At 35.3% G+C, this 23,903-nt stretch overlaps 2 protein-coding genes across 6 annotated transcripts; both read left to right on the top strand.

The window, feature by feature from the left end:
- Positions 1-3,964: 3,964 nt before the first annotated feature.
- Positions 3,965-13,335, top strand: LOC100369175 (calumenin-like). 2 transcript variants are annotated; one of them, XM_006815598.3, is made up of 7 exons: positions 3,965-4,413; positions 7,017-7,098; positions 9,165-9,267; positions 9,673-9,842; positions 10,433-10,493; positions 10,791-10,990; positions 12,272-13,335. In XM_006815598.3, exons 1-7 carry the CDS (start codon positions 4,172-4,174, stop codon positions 12,374-12,376), a joined length of 963 nt encoding a protein of 320 aa, XP_006815661.1. In that variant the 5' UTR covers positions 3,965-4,171; the 3' UTR covers positions 12,377-13,335. The 2 variants fall into 2 exon arrangements, with proteins under 2 accessions (XP_006815661.1, XP_002734077.1); XM_002734031.4 differs by lacking the exon at positions 9,165-9,267 and adding an exon at positions 8,999-9,110 and having other exon boundaries at positions 3,967-4,413.
- A 6,242-nt stretch (positions 13,336-19,577) lies between these two features.
- Positions 19,578-22,688, top strand: LOC144350462 (CMP-N-acetylneuraminate-poly-alpha-2,8-sialyltransferase-like). Of its 4 annotated transcripts, none has more exons than XM_085493715.1 (2): positions 19,578-19,703; positions 20,761-22,688. In XM_085493715.1, the coding sequence occupies exon 2, from the start codon at positions 20,861-20,863 to the stop codon at positions 22,316-22,318; it is 1,458 nt and encodes a 485-aa protein (XP_085349841.1). In that variant the 5' UTR covers positions 19,578-19,703; positions 20,761-20,860; the 3' UTR covers positions 22,319-22,688. The 4 variants fall into 4 exon arrangements, with proteins under 4 accessions (XP_085349841.1, XP_085349876.1, XP_085349914.1 ...); XM_085493750.1 differs by having other exon boundaries at positions 19,589-19,780; XM_085493788.1 differs by having other exon boundaries at positions 19,589-19,857.
- The last annotated feature ends 1,215 nt before the right edge of the window (positions 22,689-23,903 follow it).

The following is a 23,903-nucleotide window of genomic DNA, read 5'->3' as shown; positions in this document are numbered from 1 at the left end:
TATGTTGAAGTCAGATCGCTTTTTAACATCGTGGTAATTCACTTCCGCATTGCGTTGAAAAAAATTACTTTTACTTTGTCTGTACGACACATCATTTTGATTGGTTAACGAAAGACGTGTTAGGTCAAAGGAAGCTGTTCAGGTCAAATCATGATGAAAAACACCATGACTGCTTTGTATCGAGAATTTGCGTACAATCAAAAACATTCCACAAAGAAGATAATGATAAAGATTTTGCCTTTGAATGTTTTCCCACAGACCCTATGCATTTTTGCATTGTAAATTCAGACGGTATGTAAACGGTATTGTAATAAAATGTGTGTATTTTTATGAACATGTTTGTTTCTTCTTCTTGTTATTTCTCTGAGACAGTCATTGTGAATGAAAAATGTAATTTGGATAATTTTTCGTGGTTGGGAAGATGGTTACAATTTTAAATCCCCCAAAAAATTATCTTTTCTGAGCTTGTCCTCGAGTATAAGCCAACCCCCTAATTTTCCCCATTTTACATGTTCAGGCCCCTGGGCTTATACTCGGGAAAGTATGGTAGTTGCAGCACAAAGCAAGTGTAACACCAAGCATTTTTTTTTATTGCTCAACAGTTCTTATATTATAAATATTTATATTTTATAATGCAAATGTACTGATTTTACATGTACATAATTCCAATAAGTATATATCGTATTAGCTCTATTAGAAGCACACGCCGAATGAGTTACAGCATTTTTAATTTTTCCTACTATATTTCTCATTATTTTGACTTTTCTCAAAATTTATCAAACTTTTTCTATAAAGGTCAAATAACGGTGTTGGCATTGACAATGTTCTTCTGTGTATACCATTCATTGTTTTTGTGGTAAGTGTGTTTAAAAACTTGATGTGCTCACACAACAAAGCAATTGAAGTCATTTACAGCAAGTCTCAGAAGTATTGAGGCAGCCAATTTGCAAACTCGGCAACAAATTGGCTAACTGCTTGGGTTATGACTAAATAGTTGGCTTTCAAATCTCGATTGCGCCGACTCGTGGTCGCGTCCACTCTGGGCGAGTCTATATTGCATTAGGGAAAAAGGAATGCTTTTACGTAGCCTGGTACATGTCTGGATTCCCCTGAATGATTTGCTTTGCGAGGCGTGATAATGTGAAAGTAGTTTCCCTGGTCATCCTGAGAATGGCCACAGTCATCTGGGATACAAGTGATAATATAATAAATGCGATTAATCCACCGATACACGAAGAAAATAGAACATTTTCCCTGGTATAATTGAAAGCAAAATGACCATCCAACTAAAGTATGACGGTCCCTACTGTTATATAGATTCACCCAAAGTGGGCGTGACCACAAGACAGCACCATCGAGATTAGAAAGCCAATCGTTCATTCAAAACCAAAGCAGTTAGCCAATTCACTAGCGAGTTTGCAAATTGGCTGCCCCAATACTTCTGAGACTTGCTGTAAAAAATCAGTGCCAAGCTGATATTTTAATGGAGCAAATTTTAATTATCTCTATTCTCGTTATTTGTATTATTACAGAAACAAGAAGAAAAAACATAGAAATAACTTGCATATGTTTTGTGAAAAGTATTTAACCAATAATTACACAATATTACTCCCTGTGTACATCTTGCACCATCTCACGTTAATTGATGAAACAATAGTGGATATCACATTACATTATAGTCGCGGTTGTTTATTTGGATTAAATAGTTAGGCCCCAAAACAAACGTGACACGCATGTGACCAAAGAAAAAGTTGCATTGCTAGTCTATACTATAGTAATCTGAGGTTATGTGAACTGTTCTGGACATGTATACTGCCACCTGCCATTGTCATCCGGAGAAACAGAAAAGTAGAATTTAATACCTTGAAATATCGACAATCATATTCTGTTTCTATTATAAATTACCGTATATATCCGGTTAAGCACCCTTTTTATGAACATTTCTGTTTAAATTTTGTACAAAGACAGTATACCAATAGATACATCAACATGAACATTTTTGTAATTTGATTCAATGACTGCCAATGTCCAATTCTCGTGTAAAAGCACTAAATCAACATTTTTTACAAATCCATTTCCTATTAAAGGTTTCAAATTGAATCTAATCAAATTGATATGTCAGATCACAACATTTTATTTTTTGTATTGAACCATGACTGAATAATGAACAATGCTGGTAGAACCTCAGAAACAGGTTTTTTTTTAAACATGGGAACAGGGGCGCAGCACTCTCATGCCATGGCCATGCACCCCCTTACCCTGGGGAGAAGATCCTCTGGACACCATAAAATTCAGATTGACCAGGGATCACATGTGGCCACAGTCTTCAACTGTGACCTGTCTGATTGTATTTTTGGCCCAAAGGAAGCCATAGAATGCTCCATTTTAACTTGGAATTATCAAAAACTCCACACCCTCGTAGGGAGAACCCTATCTTTGTTTCTAGAAAAAATCCTGAGAAAGTTAAGTTATTTTTGTGTGTACGTCTACAGTAGTAGGTGATAGTTTGCGTGATGTTTACATTCATCCAGTGTCCATAACACGATGTACAGTCAGTTCAATGGTTTCTGTTTTCATTAATTAAACCCTAAAATTAGTTTCAAACCAGTGGCCCAAGACAAATCTGAGGTGGACAAAATTTTTAGTACTAAAAACAGAACAATTCAGTGATCTGTCAAAATTTCAGAAGCCAATAAATTACAAAAAACTGCAAAAATAAGGTAGTCAAATTATTAGAGTAGGCAAAATTTTTGAGTTGTTACGGTATTGAAGTTTTAATAATAATAATAATAATCACAATTGCGCAGAATGGAATATTAGTCAAATAGCATGTGCAGTCTAGCACAATCAGTAGGTAACCTCTATTCAAATAAAAACAGTTCAACTTGTCGCTTGTTTTTTTGGGTAAAACATTTATTTTATTTTCATTGAACGATAGATCTACATAGTATCATGGAAGCGATGACGGAATAGTACTTCACTGTGGTAAAATCGTTGCACGTGTGAAACTGGGCAGGTCATTAGTTCTCACTGTCAAATACTAAAATTGTAGGGCCATGACAATGGGCTTACTGCACAAACAGTCAAAATAAGGTGGACTTTTATCTTAATTGCTGACCTAATTGTTCTCACAGTCAGAAGACTTTCCCCATTTGGAAAACAACATCACCATTTTCTGACATTCAATTTCTTTTTTTATAATAGTATTTTTTGCACTTTCATATTTTTTCGTTAACATTTTCTTCGGAAAATGAAACGCGATATATAAATAAATCACTAAAACAACACATTTAACATAGGCGCCTCAGCTGGCAGAATCACAAAAACAAAACATGCAGAAATCTTCACTCTATTTTGTAATTAATAAAATTATCTAATCACAACGATCGCTTCCTAAATATAAATAAATATAAACATGATCTTACCTTTCGATCGTTGACTTATTTATCTACTAATTCAGCAAATTCAGTGGAATATGGGCTGAGGTTAACAAATGTGGGCGTTTAAATATCCAAGACCAGACGACAACACTAAATCAACAAATTAAATTTCGCGCCAATTGTCCACGTACAAATTCAGTTTTCTAAGCTGGAGTTGAAATTTGTAGACCAGTCAATCGCCACTACAAACCAGGTGTACTAATGGTTTTGGCTTCGGTGCATCGCAATCGAGGAGTATTTTTCATTTGTTTGACAATCTTTATCGTACTTTTAAAAAAGGCCCGGCACTGAGGTCACGTAGATGACATTTTCAAACACGGAACCCTGGGACGAGGTGGCTGTACACATGAAGACATTTGCAACGTGGCGAGTATATATTTTGACCAATCCTAAATCGAGACATATCGTTCGCTTCGACTAGTGTCAGATATCATACTTGGTTGTAAAAATGATGCCGATTGGGCCGTCTTAGTCACGTGTTGTTGATACTGCCAAATGATTGGATAACTTCTGCCAGTACCTTGCAGACTTCATTACATATCTCCATTGATTCCTTGACTGTTTTGGAGTTGATTCATTAGAAGTTGATTCATCTTGATTTTTTTGCCAATTTGAATTTTGTATCTCTTGGTCGAACGAATTCTTTCCACTTTCGTTTACCTACTTAACTTTTGCGTTTCTTCGGAGACATTTTCTTTACCAAAACTGTTGACATTTACTTCTCACTGACAATGAAGTCCACATCATCGGTACTCAGCATTGCTCTCGGCATACTTTTTCTATCCGTTGTTGCCAAGCCGACAGACAAAAATCAGGCGCGGAAAGATAGAATCTTGGAAGAAAAGCTTAGTGACAAAGATCACTACGATGGCGATTTACACAATCCCGATTATGACCACGAAGCATTTCTTGGACAAGATGGGGCCAGTGAGTTTGATGAACTGAGTCCAGAAGAAAGCAAAACTCGTCTAGGGTAACTATGTTTGAATTTCTTATATTCTCGACACATTCCACGTGAATAACCCTCTTTATACGTACTTTCATGCACCATGGTTGTATTCAAGCCATTTAATGCGCTTGTCGTTATTGCCAACACACGGACCCCGTTGTTTTTAAGTTTGCCCCATGCGAATTTAAAAGTCCATGAATGATGAGGTTTTCTAGTTGTATTGTAATTTCGTTGGCGCCTTATGTGGTCAGTTCTGTGTAAAAGTAAATGGGCTGACAATATTAAGGCTAAACAACTTGCAAATGTGAATCACGTTACTAACACTGTGATTTGTGTACGTCTTGGTAATATTGTATTTATCGTTTCATCGAATGACCTCAATAAACGGCACTATCGCATGCAAATACATATTTATCGCGATCGCGATCTCGACCGGTTATCTCCTGGCCAAGGATAACTAAGCCATGTCAAGTAAATGGTGACGTGTACAAATAGGGGAGGGGGTCAAATTTCATTATACTACAGCAACTTTCATGAAAACACTAATTGTTCTCACTCACATAACTCTAGAAAGTTCCTGACATCCTTCCTGTCTGCTGTATAACAATTGATCTCTTCCACTTGGCAGTAGACAGCATTGTTATATCCAATAGATCATTGTTGAACTAATGTATTCATTTGAAATGAGTAAAAAATGAATATTTTATAACTGCATCAGTATCTTTACACTATGGTATGCCAATGTTATATAAAACTAAAATACATGTTAATAAAAGTTTAAAGAAGATGTTTATTTAACCTATCTTAATATTATAATGTCACGCTACTAAACTGGTTACTAAAAATTGTGTTTATGGAGTGTTATTGAAGATGTATCGGTATGACAAATGGGATATTTTTAGAATATACCAATTATCAACTGATAAATTGATGTATACGATAAACAATAGGTTAATACCAGAGTATCTGAAGTTATAAAATGTTAGGAGTTGATACTTTTAGGAACCCTGATGACTAGTTAAGTAATGCAATATATAGTGATACTTCAAACAGAATTTGATTTTCAATTGCTGATTACAAATCAGATGTGTAAATTGATCATGGCAAACTTGTTTCTCCTTTTCTGAAACCTCTGACTCAAATTAATAACAATGCTTTGCAGTAAAAGTAAACCACCTCAATTATATTGTGAGAGAATTTCATTTTCCATGTGCATGTACTGTATACAGTAAATATGTACCAATTTCATTCATGCAAGTCTGCATGATTTATGCTAGGAATGATCAGTTTCCAGTATTCTCTATTGATGTGCATACCAATGTGTTAACTTTGCAACGTGGCACTGGAACTGGTATGATAAGTATGAAGAAACCTACACCAGTCAAGCATTAGCATTAGGGTAGTCTACAGTTCAAAGGTCAAAAAACCAAAATGGACAATTACCTACATGCTTTTTTGTTAGCATTGAATTGTTTGTGGTATATCCCTATCCTCTGGCTATTCTACAGTCTAATAATACCAGTAGGAGTAGATATGGCCATTGATATTTAATATCAGCATTTTGTGACTGATAGTGTGTCAGTGTTTGTACATGTGACGATCATATGTGTAGATACTACGAAACCTATTATGTGCGCTGCAACAACCATTTATTAAAGGTTTCAGTAATTGTTATCATGTTTTACTGTACTATACGATCATTCAATGGTTTTGGCTGTGTGGTCCAACCAACCAATTTTTTCTTTCCACTGATCTTTTAGATATGCACATAAGATGCTATGCTAATTCTATGTAAATTAGGACATCCGTCTGGTATTTTAGTTTCTGATGGATGTTTTTATGGTTTTAAGGTACATTGTACATGTAGTGTTATCTTTTTGGCTACTGTTTACTCAATGATTATAAGGCAAGGATGATCAGCCTGTGGGTTCAGGGTTATGGTTTATCTCATCAATTTTTTTATAAATTTCGTTTGAATTTGGTACCAAGGAAAGAATGCATGGAATGCTTTGTGTACAAGTCAATTGCTATTACGATTTGATGAAATTTGACAGGTGATTTTTGTCATCATCCTCAAAATTTCATTGTGTCGTCAAGTTGATGACTCCCTTTTTATGATCACTACCATTCGGAAAATTTCAGATTCTACCGGCATTACCATGCGGCATTCTGATTGGTTAATGGAATTATTGACCCATAATTAATATTCATATAGCTCATTAATATTCATGACCGACCGGCACTCACGTTAGGCTGGTGAGATCCCTGATCAACCATTTCTCGGCTGATTAATTCGGATTTTGTATTTTTCCTGATGCAGTTGATATATCCCTGCCCTTGTACCCAACTTGAAATATAGGTTAAGTTTCTTCTGTTGAAATGTGTATAAATACTTTGTTTTTGTACAACTTGAGAGTTAAATACTTTTTTACCGCTCTGCTTCATGCTTTTAGTGACTAGAAGTGTCTTGTATCTATGCAACTAAAACTGAAGTTTAAAAAATTATAAAATATTGTATACGGTTTAGAAGTACATGCTTGATACAATTCACCTGTTTTTGTCCAAAAGTGTCAATCCTGCCAAATACATTGAGACTGTTAATTGACAACTGTCTTTCATTGTTTTAGACAAATCTATGATAAGATTGATAAAGATAATGATGGCTTTGTTACTGATGAGGAACTCAAAGATTGGATCAAATACACACAGGTATGGAGTTTTCTGATTGAGACTAAAAAGCAGGTTTTCAAGACTATTGAACACTTTGTGGAGATCCTTTGTTTTTGTATGGTTTCTTCCTATGTATCCATCCATCTTTCATCATCCGTACATTTCTCCCAAAAATAATTTCACTAAAGTATGTTATCTCAGACCACAAAAAGAACAGACTTGTTTGAACTTGGAAAAAACTGTAAACCAAATTAATATATGAGAAAAATCACATTCAAACAGGTGTAACTTAAAATGTTTAATTTCAGGTTGTTATATACCTTGGCCCTAAAAATTAATTTGATTTTCATGATTTTTGTTGTAATTACATTCATGACTCTTTCCTAACAAGTAATAATTACAGCAACTTTCAATGTTCCAAATTCAAAATAAGCACCAGAATGTGACTTTTTTTTATAAAAAATAGCAGTATATCTATTTATAAATAAATACATCCTTAAATCTTTGGAAAAACAAGATAAATTTGCCTTTACATTCCTGTGAATACATAAACGCAAATTTATAATCACAGAATACTTGTCTATCCCTTTGGCAAAGAAAACATAGGTGTTTCTTTTTACATGCACGTCATTCTTGAAATAAACAAAAAAAATTCAAATAAGTTGCCAGAAAAGCAAATTTCAAGAGGTTACGTACACTATAGACAACCCAATCATGCCCTCTATTGACAAACTGTATAGTATGCCAAAAAGTTATATTTTTCGACCTTGTTGGGAGGATTTCCAGTCTGTATAGTGGTCTGAGATTTAATTGAGGGAAGACAGCTCCTTTTCATACTTGTGCATGTTTGCTTATAACAGTATTTATAAAAAGTCTCCAATGCTCAATGCTGCCTTCAATTGATATATAACTTTCACACAGAATTGTGAATGTATTCAACATGTGATAATTTGTTTTAATATCCTTTTTCTTGGATTGTAAAAAAAAAGCAACTTTCATTCACATACTGGCTAATGTTATTCAAATTATTGGTAGTAGGCTCATCTGTATGCATCTTTTACATCTCAGACATGCCTACACCAATCATTCAAGTGTACATCATACATGTCACACGTTGAGGATGGCTGTCTTGGAAGCCATTTTAAACCAAATAATGGATTTCTATACTTCCAGAACTGGATTTTAGGCTTACATAGTTTTAAGTGCATACATGATGGCAACTTAATGCACATCTTCGTATTCCATGAATCTAATTAAATGCCCAAATTAATTTTAACAAATGCTGTCAACTAATAGCATTCACACTTTGTACATAAATACATACATGTAGTACATTATTGGACACAAGTACTTGTGTATTGCTGTGGTGATTTAATTAAAGATGGTGACTTATGGCCATTTCTCTAAGGTCTCAAACCAACTACTGTAGAATACTTAATTTTCGCTTGGAATTTATTTTCGCTGTAGGGATGATTCCGTGAAAATTAAATCCAGCGAATATACTTTTTTTCCCTACATTTCACATTAAACTCATCAAAAATCCGTGAAAATAAATTCCATACAAAACACCCAAAAAGCCTTTTCAGCGAAAGTATTCCACAGTATGATAAAATTCATCACACATACCAGTCCCACACTTGCACACAGAAATTGGCAACTATGGCTGTTGATCTCTGTAATGCAAGAATGGATTTTGTTCAAAAGTTTTCCAAGCCTGGACCATTTGCATTCACCATTTGAAATTACACATCAAGTAATACATTCACGCATGAATTTCTTTTGGAATAGTTTTACAATAAAAATGTAAAGAGATTGAATCATACCTTGATTCTTAGTATTGTGATTATACGAGACTTTTTATAAACAGTCACTTGAATGCTTTTTAACTTTCTAATCATTCTTGCTCACATCTGCACTCAATTCCTTTCCCTTCTAACAGAATAGATACATTATGGAAGATGTAGATCGTCAGTGGAACGTACACGACACTGATAAAAATGGTCATTTAACATGGGATGAGTTCAAGAACACTACTTATGGCTATTTGGCTGGTGAGTCATTAGGGGTAACCTGGTCTCTCTTTTTTTTCTTCATCTCATCCCTAGAATCACTATGTCAGAGAGCATTTAGAGGAGCAGTGGAAACGATACGATGTAATGTCTCTAACCTGGGACATATACAAAGGGAAAACATATGGGATTTGGCCTGGTAAGGTCTTTTTGAGAAAAATTTTAAAGTTAGCTTGTAGAGAAATTATCCAGCTATGAAAGTTTCAGTTGGCTATCATGTTCCCCCAAACCTCATCAGCTTAATTTGGTATGAGTGATGTTACTGGCGGTACATTGTGTATTAACGATTCTATCATTTTGTATGCTGTCATTTATCGTTGTCAACTTGTGCCATTAATGTCAAATTGCTCATCAGTACATTAGGATTGCTGTTAGTGTATCACTGTATATAATATTATACAATATAATATGTAGTTTTGTGCACCCAGCTTTGAGCAGGAAGACGTAAACAATGGTATGTGTGCCCCATGAAAAGTTGGAATAGCTATCTTAGCTTCTAATTACAATAAATGTAATGGTGTGTGTCTACTTGTACGACTTCTAGATGATGATTTTGATGATATCGAAGGATTTGACTATAAAGATATGATAAGGAGAGATGAGAGAAGATGGCAGAGAGCTGACACAGATGGAGATGGTAAACTGTCAAAAGAAGAGTTTGCTCATTTTCTGCATCCAGAGGAAGGCGAACATATGAGAGATATTGTAGTTGAGGTAGGTAATCAGGTGGCCATATGAGAGATATTGTAGTTGAGGTAGGTAATCATGTGACCATATGAGAGATATTGTAGTTGAGGTAGGTAATCAGGTCACCGTATGAGAGATATTGTAGTTGAGGTGGGTAATCATGTGACCATATGAGATATTGTATTTGAGGTAGGTAATCAGATGACCATAGAGAGATGTTGTAGTTGAGGTAGGTAATCAGATGACCATATGAGAGATGTTGTAATTGAGGTGGGTAATTATGTGACCATATATGAGATATTGTAGTTGAGGTAGATAATCAGGTGACCAGATGAGAGATATTGTAGTTGTGGTAGGTAATCATGTGATCATATGAGAGTTATTGTAGTTGAGGTAGGTAATCAGATGACCATGTAAGAGATATTGTAGTTGAGGTAGGTATTGGAGAGAGGAGGGTGATATTGTAGTACAAATATGTGATCAGGTGCAATCATAGTGAATGACAGTTTTCCTAGACCAATACGCAATTTGTCTGTTCTGGCGACAAAAATATTCTTTGTTAAAACTGAATAAAATTAAATGGAAAGCTTCTTACAATATACATTTTATTTATGTAGGAAACTATGGAAGATATTGACAAAGATGGTGATGGTATGATATCATTAGAAGAATACATAGGTATGTGGGAAACAAAACTGTATCCAAATTGGAAAAAAAAATCCAACTTAGAATTTTGTCAGTTTCACATTAGAATTGTTATTTACAAGTTACACCAGTATTTGACTTTGTCTGTCCCCTTAGATAGTATCAGTGCTTGTACTATAGTGCCCTCAACTACAGATTTGAATTTAGCAGACACCAGCTATGGAAAAGCGTTCAGCTCTAATTTTCACAAATTGCACAAGACGTATCACAAGACACATAATCCCAAATAATTTTAAATTACCAATTCTCTGATGGACATGTCAATTTCAGGAGATATGTATCCGTCTGATGACGATGAAGATGAGCCTGATTGGGTGAAAATAGAACGTGAGCAATTTACTCGATTCCGTGACAAGGATAAGGATGGTAAAATGAACAAAAGAGAAGTGAAAGACTGGATAATGCCAGAAGATTATGATCATGCAGAAGCTGAGTCCAAACATTTAGTGTACGAGTCTGATGTTGACAAGGTAAAATATATTAGTGTGGTTGTAAAATCACTATTAAAGCATGTCCACAGCTATTTTTGTTCATGCTTAGGTCGTTTTCATTCAGGCATGGTAAGTTTCGTCCTGTTCAAAGTTAATACCAAAATGAAATATACCCAGCATATATAGGGCTCATACCACTGATTAAAACTCCATAGACGACAATGTTAACATATGAAAAGATTGCTATTGCTATATGAAAATAATAAACAAAGTTGAAAACATGGCTCAAAAATAGGTAATCAGCGTGCAAGTAATCAACCACATGAAAAAAACTAACATGTTGGCCAGCTCAAACTCTTACAAATCTCAGGTAAACAAGACACACCTACTGTTTTTGGATTGCACCTAGAGAAATCACTGGAAAAACGCCAAGATTAGAACATCCAAATGCACACAGAATAAACCCACAGGTACACAGCCGCTAAGTAGTAAACAAAAGACCACATGCTGGTCTCATCTTTGACCCAGGTAATCACGTCCTCAAACGGAGTACCCGAGAAAAAAATATTTAAAAAATTTCATTGGTTCTTGCAAGGCATTTAAATTGGGCTACGAGCAGCCATTGGTTGATTAGTGGCATGAGACCTATAATGCAGCTTTTTAGCTCCGCTGTCGACTTTGTCGAGCGGAGCTTATCATATGAGTGATTGTCCGTCTCCGTCGTCCGTGTCAATGTTTTACTTTTTCGACTTCTTCTTGAAAACTACAAGCCTGAATGCTTTGATACTTGGTGTATATGTACCTTGGGTAGACCTCTCTTAGGTTTGTTCATTTCATGTTGATATCTTCAATTCTCTAATTTTGGTGAATATTTTTGTCATTTTTGGTAAAAAGTGATATTTTCGACTTCTTGTTAAAAACCGCAAGTGCAATTGCTTTGATATTACATATATAGGTACTACATGTGGACCTCTCTCAGATTTGTTCATTTTGTGATGGTATCTTCAATTCTCTAATTTTGGTGAATATTTTGGTCATTTTTGGTAGAAAGTGATATTTTCGACTTCTTGTTAAAAACTGTAAGTCCGATTGCTTTGATACTATACATATTGTTCATTTTCTAATGATGTCTTCAGTTCTTTAATTGAAATGTGCATTGCTAACAGCGGAGCTATCTCAGCCGATAGGCTGCTTGTTTTGTCATCAAAACATGGGCTTGTACTAGGTCTATCCATCTCATTACATAGACGAGGCATTTGTGCAATATGCAACAAAGAATATTATATATTTGATAGAACGTTTTTCTTTTTATTTCTTTAGGATGGTAAACTCTCAAAGAAAGAAGTTCTTGATAAACATGATTTATTTGTTGGCAGCCAAGCTACTGACTTTGGGGAAGCCCTTATCCGGCATGATGAGTTTTAACGTAAACCACCCCCACCCTCCCTCTCAATCCCTGTGTTCCACTGCAGGAATGTGTAATGTCAATTATTGTTCAAAATGGTGCTATTTTGTCTAATTTCGAATACAACAAAACTTTTAATCTTGCATTAGAAGTCAACTTTTTAACGGCTTAGATTTTGTTTGTGTGATATATTGACAGAAGAACTCTTTATTCTGTCTAATTCATTGAGAACTTTCTGATGTAATATCATTTATGGTTCTTGTTTTACAAATCGTCTAACTTTCATTGTTTTTTCGGCAAAATTTCAATTTTAAGTACCTTGACCAAAATTCAAATCAATGGCGTCCATGAGTTATACAGATCAAAACTTGAAATGAACGATGTTAGGTCATCACTACAATAAATCAACACAACTAAACTAGATAGTATGTAATGTACAAAGTTCACTTGGATGTAGTGAAAACCTGAGTGAATTAGTCATTCTATGAATTTAAAAGGGAGGAACCTAATGGCTATACAGAAAACAACTTTGACCATAGTCAATGAAAAATTCTTCACATTAAATTGATTTTGTAATATCTTCCATCTTCAGTCGTTGAACAGGAAATCCAGCATGCAATTTGTTGACTGAATGACTCCCTAATACATGTATGCTGAAAAAAATCAATGAATTTATGGTAATGTGCTGTAATTATTGAATATTGGCAAGAGACTTCTGACGCTATCGTAACTTCTCCATATGTGATGCATAATACTTCATATGCCAAGCATTGAAATAAAATATTGCCGACAATACAACATTAATGCATTTGTTCATTTCAATTTAGTATTAGCATGTTTATGTTTTCAAAATTTTTATAATGTTTTAGATGTATCTGTACTTATTCAGTTTTAGGCCTAGGCGTTGTTGAAGATTTATATTTTCTATGTTGTCTTTCATCAGTCTTTATAAATGGTATTGATAATTTCATGTAAAGAATAGGTCTTCGCCTGTTTATGTCATTTACTTTCAAATTTGTAATTTAGTCGTTATAAAATCAATTCTGTAACCTGCATATCCAGCATAGATTCTGAATGAAAAATACTGCCTTTCACACCCAGTTATTTTGAAAATATAATGCCCTCCACTTGTCTTCAATGTTATTGCTCAACTCAATGCCAATATTACTTAATTTATCAAACCAACAAGATCATTTCCTCAGATGCCAAAATTTATTTATGAGTTGCTGATGCACTCAATATTTTCAGGGTGAATTTTTACATTTTTAAGTATGGTACTTATGTTTCAAATCATGTTCTTTATGAATTATAATTTTTATAGAATTATGTAAACTTCCAGATTTGTTTGTGCTAGCATTTGATGTTTGCGAATACAGCATTATAATAATATTCTCGACTCCAACCACTTACCTTAATTCCATGTTTATCTTTCTTGTAAAAGAGCATGCCATGCTTTGTTTTTGTTGATTCAACTCGGCGGGCTTCCTGTATCCACATTATATATCTTGATACCTCTCTAAGAATTAATATACAGTGTTAACACATTGTACTAAGATGTTGGACATAGCTGTGTCTGTATCACCAGTTTGGGTGATTGAAATGGTCATATCAGTCACATCTTTCAGTTTCTATTCTGTAAAGCTGATTTAAGATCAGATTATATGGAGCAATCTCTTTCAATCATCTGTTGGTACCAGGACAAATAGAAAATCAAAATTGTGCTTAATTTGTGATGGCTGTTTTCATTTTAAGCTCCAGAAACCCCAAGTCTGCCGAGTACAAGGATGATATGGTGTTCAGTGCCTACAGTCTGTGTGGATGGATGGATGGATGTGGGCGACTTTTTATTTAAAAATGCTGAACCGCTTGTTTTGGTTTTTGTTGTGTACCTGCCTTGAGTATAGATGGAAATTTGTTCATGAGAAGCCGATCTGCCAAAAATTAGCTACTAAAATGACTTCTACTTTATACATGACTGATATTGGTAGTTCACATGCATAGGTTTATCCCTTTCAGATTAGTTCTTTTTGTGGCAATATCTCTTTTTAGAGAATATTTTCAGTAAAAAAATATTATTTTCAACTGGTACGAGATCAATTGCTTTGATACTTGGTATGTAGGTATTATGACTGGACCTCTGTGATGATAAAATAGTAAAAACTGCTTTTTATTGGCTCAACGGACCATAGGTTTGCTGAGCCTATGGGATGGGTTTCTGTCCTGCATCTGTCTGCAAGACTTCTTCTCAAAAACCGCCGAACCGCTTGACTCTATTTTCGTTGTGTGGATGCCTTGATGACTGTACATGGTAATTTGTTCATGAGAAGTCGATCTACCAAAAATTATGCAAATTAGCCCCCCAAAACTCTAATTTTTTCTATTCTACTATGAAACTAAGTGCTCTTCAGTGCTGATATTGATAGTGCGTATGCCTTGGCTTGTCCTCTATCAGTTTTGTTAATTTGGTAAGGAAATTTTCAATTTCCTAATTTTGGTGAATATTTTAAAATGGTCATTTTTGGTCAAAAATGCTATTTTCGAATTCTTCTCTGAAACTGATGGTCCGATTGCTCTCAACTTGTATGGTATATACGTTGGGTGGACCTCTATCAGATTTGTTCATTTCATGTCCATATCTTCAATTTTCTATTTTTAGCAAATATTTTTTGTCATTTTTGGTCAAAAATGCTATTTTCGACTTCTCCGAAACTGGTAGTCTGATTGCTCTCAAGCAAGCATGGTATATACGTTGGGTGGACCTCTATCAGATTTGTTCATTTTGTGTTGAAATCTTCAATATTTTGTCATTTTCAAAAATAGTACTTTTGACTTGCTCTTCAAAAATAGTACTTTTGACTTGCTCTTCAAAAATAGTACTTTTGACTTGCTCTTCAAAAATAGTACTTTTGACTTGCTCTTCAAAATCTTTGATACTTGGTACACGTGTAGCTTGGATGGCCAAATTTATCAAAAATTTCAGAAATTCATGATTTTTTTAATTACCTACTCCTTAATGCACTACAGTTTTCGGGAAAATGGACAAAACTTGGATGCCATATTGAAATTATATGCTTACAGAGAGATATATAATGTTTCCCATTTGTTCTGTCAACTGTTTCTCATTCTCACATAGCACATGGGAGTTCTAAGTTTTCTTTGATTGGTCTATTGTGATTGTAATGAAAACATAACCACTCAACATATTTAAATGTGTATAGACATGATTGATTTTGGTGGAAAATTATGCAAATTGCCTAATTCACATACCAATATTTAGGCTATTTTGGTAATCTCTTGAGAACCATTTAATATGTTTTAATAAAACTTGGTGCATAGATGTGTTGGGGCAGTTTCCAGATATATTTAATTTTTGGTGGAAATTTATGCAAATTATAATTTACTACCTTGTTTTGACTCATTTTTTGTCTAATTCAATTATACTGGCTATATGGCTGCATAATGCAACCTGATGTGGTTTTGGTGGACACCAACTAAATCTTGAAATCCATTTGTTGAATTATTGCGCAAGGTATGGTCATACCGTAAGCATTTTATATATATATATTCGCCTACAGAGAATGCAGTGTATTTGATTTGCTGTGTTGTAGTTTATTATGTGTCGGTATCTGTATTTATGGAAGTCTGTATACGCATGTCTGTTTCACCAATATTTGATTTGCTGTGTTGTAGTTTATTATGTGTAGGTATCTGTATTTATGGAAGTCTGTATACGCATGTTTGTTTCACCAATATTTCAACAACAAATACTTGGATTTCAATGATGCTTTGTGATGTGCAGTGGAAATATGTAATGTGAAAACTTTTTTTTAAACATGGAAATAACACTTTATTTCTAGTTTCTCAAATGAAAAAAATGTTCTGCAACAGGTAATTGGGCCTATTTTTTTTATTCTAGAGAAGTGGACTAAAAACAGCACGACCATCCCTCAAACTGGCATAAAAAATGCTGACCCCCTGTAAAACATGAATGACCCTTGCCATGATCCTCCTTCCCCTTGGTAATAAATGCCCCATTCCCTGTTGGCTGAAATAAATAGACATTCAGATGTTGTAATAATAATAATCTTTATTGAAACCGTATCCCGGAGTGGGATCTTGGTTGAAAATACAATAAAGTAATACAAAAAAGATAGCAAACAAAAAAAACAAAAAAAAAACACAAGACATTTAAAGACAATAGAAAATAAAAAAATTAAATTATTTGGTGGTTGGTTGAGGTATCTGGCATTTTAAGATTTTTTCTTGTCGTAATTTGTAACAAGTGTGGATGAATTTTCCTAGTTCAATGATTGTTTTGTCATTTTTAATTTTTAGTATATTTGTAAGTTTTTCGTCATCCGTCCCCAAGTTGCTTATATTGTATTTAATATTGTTGATCATGATTTCTCATTCCTTCTTGTCTAAATCACAATTGAGAAGAAAATGTTTTTCGTTTTCAATTTCCTGTTTGTCACAAACTGGGCAAATTCGGTCCTCCGCTAAAATGTTATTATATCTGCCCCTTTCGATTTGAAGGGTATGAGCACTTATTCTGAGTTTTGTCATAGCTGCTCTATGATTTGGATTTTTGATTGTGGTGAGATATTTTTCATATGCAAATTCTGTTTTAATTTTCCTATAGGTTCGTAACTTGTATGTAGCAGGGTTGCATCCAAACACTGAAGACTGGTATTGCAAAATCTAATACTAGGGGAGTGTGCATACACGAGCCTGAGTAGAGAGTAAAATCTAGAATATACCAGGAAACTGCCAATAATCAAAACAAAATGTCTTTGACTCTGGTAGGAAAATAATCTATGCAGCCACGGCACTCTTGAAAAACAACCTGTTGCACAGAAAGAGTCTGTATGCTATAGACGTGTTGGAAGGAATTAAAACTGAGTAGGCAATAGTTATAGAGGGGTTGATAATCTGTTCCTGGTCAGTATTGTACAAGAAAAGAGAGAAAAAAACAAAAAATACCCCTCCCCCCCTGATAAATTACAAAAGGAAAGAATCGAACGTCTAAACAATATCATATTTTTAGTCATGATTATACTCTGAATTACTACATTGATGATTTTTTTAAACAGTATCCCAAATTGAGCACTACAAAAAAGTTGTGAAATACTTCTAACATGACAAGAGTCCTGGATTGACAACTAATTCTACAAGGCATACAAGCCTATAGTTAGAAAATTGGTTGGGTAATCTTTGAACAAGGGATATGCACAGGGAATATCACAAATATAAAACATAATAAATATAATAGAAATACAAGACCAAGATCAGCGTTTACTCAAAAATTTATCTATCTCTCTGATGGATGTTGATATTAAAGTGCTTTGCTAAGCATATTAAACAATCCTTACCGAATATTATGGGACTTACGCAAAGGGCTTTTGTTAAGGGGCGCAATATGGGAGATTATATCCGCCTTATAGATGAAATTTATGATTATACTCAGTCATAAATAAAATTTACAAGCCATATTGCAGGCTATTGATTTCGAAAAGGCTTTTAATATTTTTAACTAGCAATACTTGGAATGTATGTATGAAAAGATTAAATTTTTGTGAACCTGTTTGAACCATGAGCAATGGCTAAAGCACGAGATATTTCAAAATTCAACAAGAGTTTAAGCAGGGGAACCCGTTTTCACCAGCGCAGTTCATTTTGATCATGTAGACCCCGCTTATTTCAATTTGAGATAATGAGGTTATTGTTGGAATCGCTATAGAAGGGGGGAAGTTTTAAAGAATCTGAGTTTGCGGACGACATGGTCGGAGTCGCCACAGCATGTACCGCAGAGTTACCTACATCCTGGCATTTTGAGGCATAATATTCAGTCTTAAAACGCAAGATTAATGGAAAATATGACTTTCTTTAACAGGAAAATATGTCAAGAGATTTCCAATCTTAAAATGCAATAATACAGGTTACATTCATTCTTGTATTGAAATGTCTCTAGTTCTGTAGCTGCCCCAATAAAACATTCCTGTATGGAAGATACAGATACAACATTGGTGAATTTCGCCATTTTAAAGCTAATATTGAGGGCTAAAAATTCAATTTACCAAAGGTATCCACCCCTATCGTGGAAAAGTGAGCATCTTACTGTGATACGATTTCGTATAGATGCCTATTTCTGAAAGTAATATTCAGTGTATTTGTTAAATACATTAAATGCAGAATTATTGTCCTACTAAAGTTTAGAGAGGCACATTTTCGATTTTGGTCGATTATGGGGAAAGATTGAGTATGTTATAACCGAATCGCCCTCACTCGGTCGGGTTACGAGATGAGCGTATATAGATATACCTCAGACCTCTTCCATTCATTTTATGGGTCTGGCTAATCGATAATTGGGATAATTATCCAACGTTTTTCTGTAGGATATGAATTATTTTAATTATGCCACCTTGTTATTTATTAACTTTAATGTTGAATGTTGGCTCAACGTCTGAAAAAACGGGTATCTGGGGGCACTTGTATCATACACCAACACTTCTAAAAATAATACACCCAATATTAAATGCCTGTGTGCCCCAATTAATGGGACATGGCTATCCGTACTGCCACACTTTTACTGAATTTCGGCCAAACACTAGTCTTGTTGATCATTGTGTTTTAGGTTCTTTGCTATCCTCGCGTCCTACCCTTTTAAATTGTTGTTGTTGTTTGTTTACCGTCCTGTTTAATGATGTTTTTTTGTGTCAGAATATGAGAGCCTTAATTAATTAATTTCTTAATTAATGACGTATATAGAGCATGCAACTTATTTGTAGAATCACGGTTACTAGTTAGTAACCGTGGTAGAATGTAATCCCTCGTCATATGTCACGTGACGACACGTTGGTAGGTAATTTACAATCCCAAGAGAGTATCACCATGGGAGAATCGGTACTGGTATCACAACAATGTACTGAAGGTTATGAACATGTATTTGTGTCAATCTTGTGTCCAAGGTCATCACACCCATGCCTCATTTCAAGCTTTTTAGGCCAAATAAAAGTAACAAACAGTACACTGAGTGGCTGACATACCCTGATATAAGAGTATATTCACAATACAGTTTAGGGTGCAGTTTGCGTTAAGTGCGGTAATAATATTTCATCGCATTCTCTTCTGAGTACTCATAGGTATGCGTTACGGCTTGTTGGTCGTTGTGTTTCGTGATGTAATTTGAAACGGGATGTTTCAGTGACTGATTTTGGAAACATTCTATTGTAATTTTAATCAACATAGGTCTTTGGACTGAATGTTCACTAACACGCCTAGGAGACCTTCTTGCGCTTTCGAATAGTACCCGATCAAGTGTTCTTCAAGCTGGTGACAAACACTCAGGTGAGCCACGAGGACTGTTTATTATGTAGCCTGTACGAGGACTAGTTTTTCCTGTTACTGTATTTGTGCCAACTCAGGTGAGCCACAAGGACTGTTTATTATGTAGCCTGTACAAGGACTAGTTTTTCCTGTTACTGTATTTGTGCCAACTCAGGTGAGCCACAAGGACTGTTTATTATGTAGCCTGTACGAGGACTAGTTTTCCTGTTACTGTATTTGTGCCAACTCGCCCAAGCGAAGACAACCCTCCCTCTATGTCAATTAGTTAGTCCGCAGTAACGCGAATAGTCCAGTCTGGATCAAAACAATGGTACTAGTACATTATTTGTAAATTTCACTTTGTGTAGTTTGTGAAAGAAACCTGTGTTTGAATGGGATGATCACTGTCAAAGCGGCTATGTCCATGTGAGTGTTTATATATAATACACACAGGAGCTGGACACAGCGATGTGTGACTTTTTCCGGTAATGAGATATTATAATAAGAAAACAGAGTAAAAGTTAAGCTTTGTCTCGAATATCGAGTCAGCGGCGACCATATTGGACCGCCTGTATTCAGTGGTATTCCAGATGACCAACTTAATTCCACAAGACACAGTGCTCCAGTAAACTGGTATTTGTCCGATGATTATAGAACGCGAGGGGGCTCGTTGTTTTTAATTCGTCGTTGTAGGAATCCCAAACGCGTGCATGGTGTTTTATTATCCAAACTTCGGACAACTATAAAATGCCTTTACATTGTCTTAGTTCAACATGTCATGGGATGTTTGCTTGACAATCTCTGTAAATAATAAAAATTGCATATGCGGTGCTTTACCTACACTACACTACACTACACTACACTACACTACACTACACTACACTACACTATACACTACACTACACTACACTACACTACACTACGCTACGCCACGATACGCTACGCCACGCCACGCCACGCCACACCATACCACACCACACCACACTACACTACACTCCACTAAAGTAGTAGTCAGCTATAATTATTAACATCTGGTTTGTATGTTAACTACCATATTTTCAATTTTTTCTCATCATAGAAATGGTATTTAAGTATACACTACATAAGATGCTATGCAAGTGGGTTGTTTGAACTTGGAATTCAATCACATTGTGTGTGTTAACTAAATTATCACGGATATGCGGGAAAATATTACAAGAAGAGGGATTCTAAAGTGTTCGCCTCTATGGTTCTGGTTTGCCACCGTATGTCTTTTTTGTACCGTGGTAATTTTATTGATGCAAGTATACGTCCTGTCACACTACGAAAGATTTTTGGTGGCTAAGCACAATACTATACAGTTCAGCGGACCTGTGAACTCGCTTGCTGTCTATGCTGGTGGCGGACAGGCTTACAGCAATGACTCGGTAAATAACAATAATGTCGAAGACGAAGAAACTATCATCCGATTCAATATCAAAAACGTTGAAGATATGCCATTCAACGAGACTAAAGGGCGGAAGTACACAATAGTGAAAAAAGCGAAACACAGGGGATTCAATTCATCGGGAGAATTTCAGCAAGGATTTTTTAATAATTCCCACGTCTTACCAAAACAAAATGACACACAGTTGTTGGTAAACAACGACGGCCTGTACAATACGAATACAACAAAACGTAGATTTATAGTTGTCAAAAGAAAGAGAATTATCACTGTGAAGAGGAAAAGACCGCGACAAGAACAACTTAAAACAAATGAGCTCCAGATAAAATTGGCAAAAACCGTGGCTAATTTGAGCAACTGGACTTTAAATAAACTGACAACTTTGGAAATACGACATCGTCTTCATGATTACTTGAACAACACGTCTTTTATCTGCACACAAGAAAATACTCCCGTGGATACAAAGTACTACGACACATTTTTCAATAAATCCATAAATATCGACGATGAAAGTCGACAACTATTGCCGGAAATATCTCCTTTTCCACCAAATCGTACTTTCAAAACATGTGGTATTATTGGCAATGGTGGTATTCTCATCAACAGCGGATGTGGTGAAGAAATTGACAATTTAGATTTTGTCATGAGGTCAAACTTACAACCAATCAGAGGGTTTACAGTTGACGCAGGCAGTAAAGTCAGTTTTACAAGCATATCCCAGTCTTTGATGACCAGATATAGAGTTCACAAAGATGAAACATTTGTGAGAAATTTCACTAATTTGAATACAAGTAAATTTTTAAAGGACTTGCGGGAATATGAAGGTTATCTTCTGTGGATTCCAAATAGTAAAGTTAGTAATTTGGCTTTCCAGGTTGCTCAATTCATACAGGCGCGTACTTCAATCAAAACATTTTTATTTCAATCTGAACATTCAACAAAAATTAGAAACTTTTGGAAACTGACGAGACGTACTCTTTCAACTGGAATGACACTTTTAAGTATTGGTTTCTCGTTGTGTGATGAAATACATTTATATGGATTCTGGCCATTTCCAATAGATTACGAAGGCAACCCCCTCCCGATGCATTACACTAATGACATTGCTTGGATGACGTATAATAAATACCACGACTACCCGACAGAATTCTCTTTTCTTACCGAGCTTCATCGTATTGGAGCTATTAAAATGCACTTCGGTAAGTGCTATTAGATTTCACGAGGTAATCTCGTCAACATGGTAACATTAATTACAGGTATTGTAAACGATGCAACTCAGTAGACAATACGTTTCACTGACATCTGTAATACGCAATCAACTTGCCATTTATACTTTAAGTATATATATATATATAATTTGAAACACTAACATGACAAGTAACTTGTCAAAGCTAAAGATAATTTTACTCTTAAATTTAAAAACAATCAATATATTTTTGTTTTAACCATTTAGCATACTAATAAAACACACAATGTGGGAATTAATGTTTTGTATTTATTATATTATCATTTTTTAAAAACAATATCATTGTTTATGTATGCCTGATCATTTTTACAGATTAAAGAAATACTGAGTTACAAAACGTGGTATGTTTATTCTGAAAGCTTATGAAAATAGATGCAAGTCTCAAAACAAGTTTGAAAACATAGGCACAGGAGTTTAATCCGTTGTCTGTGTTTTTCACTCTAAATTTGACAGGATGTTTTTTTCAATTTCCGTATTAAATTAAATTACACTAGGCATGCAAACCATTTAAAAAGACAAATTAGGAATATAATTTAACTGAGTGTAGACCAGGCTTGTACTTAGATCATCTTTGTAAACTCCTTGTTCATGGTTTGTAGGAATATAAATAGATTATCAATGGAGAATAGAAGCATGTAGACTGTCGTCGATGTCATAATCACCTTGGAAAACGTGTCGTTTTGTGATTGGTAAACTGTCATCCAAATGCACTAGGTGGTATCATCCATGCGCTGGGTGGTATCAGCAATGGCTAGGTGGTATCATCAATGCACTAGGTGGTATCATCAATGCGCTAGGTGGCATCATCAATGCCTTAGGTGGTATCATCCATGCGCTAGGTGGTATCATCAATGCACTAGGTGGCATCATCGATGCACTAGGTGGTATCATCCATGCGCTAGGTGGTATCATCAATGTGCTAGGTGGCATCATCAATGCGCTAGGTGGTATCATCAATGTGCTAGGTGGCATCATCAATGCGCTAGGTTGTATCATCGATGCGCTGGGTGGTATCATCAATGCGCTAGGTGGTATCATCCATGTGCTAGGTAGTATCATCAATGTGCTAGGTGGTATCATCAATGCGCTAGGTGGTATCATCAATGTGCTAGGTGGTATCATCAATGCACTAGGTGGTATCATCAATGCGCTAGGTGGTATCATCGATGCGCTAGGTGGTATCATCGATGTGCTAGGTGCTATCAACAATGTGCTATGTGGTATCATCAATGCGCTAGGTGGTATCATCAATGCGCTAGGTGGTATCATCAATGCCCTAGGTGGTATCAACAATGTGCTAGGTGGTATCATCAATGCACTAGGTGGCATCATCCATGCGCTAGGTGGTATCATAAATGTGCTAGGTGGTATCATCAATGCGCTAGGTTGTATCATCGATGCGCTGGGTGGTATCATCAATGCGCTAGGTGGTATCATCCATGTGCTAGGTAGTATCATCAATGTGCTAGGTGGTATCATCAATGTGCTAGGTGGTATCATCAATGTGCTAGGTGATATCATCAATGTACTAGGTGGTATCATCAATGCGCTA

This window comes from Saccoglossus kowalevskii, chromosome 1 (genome assembly GCF_978046115.1).
Source record: "Saccoglossus kowalevskii chromosome 1, keSacKowa6.1, whole genome shotgun sequence".
Lineage (NCBI taxonomy): Eukaryota > Metazoa > Hemichordata > Enteropneusta > Harrimaniidae > Saccoglossus > Saccoglossus kowalevskii.
Note: the sequence above shows the minus strand (reverse complement) of the source record. Positions and strands in the feature narration are given on the sequence as shown.

Coding starts and splice junctions, on each gene's coding strand:
- LOC100369175 (XM_002734031.4), top strand. CDS start 4,172: ATGAAGTCCACATCATCGGTACTCAGCATTGCTCTCGGCATACTTTTT. Junction 4,414..7,016: donor GAAAGCAAAACTCGTCTAGG/GTAACTATGTTT, acceptor TCATTGTTTTAG/ACAAATCTATGATAAGATTG. Junction 7,099..8,998: donor ATTGGATCAAATACACACAG/GTATGGAGTTTT, acceptor CCCTTCTAACAG/AATAGATACATTATGGAAGA.
- LOC144350462 (XM_085493715.1), top strand. CDS start 20,861: ATGCGGGAAAATATTACAAGAAGAGGGATTCTAAAGTGTTCGCCTCTA.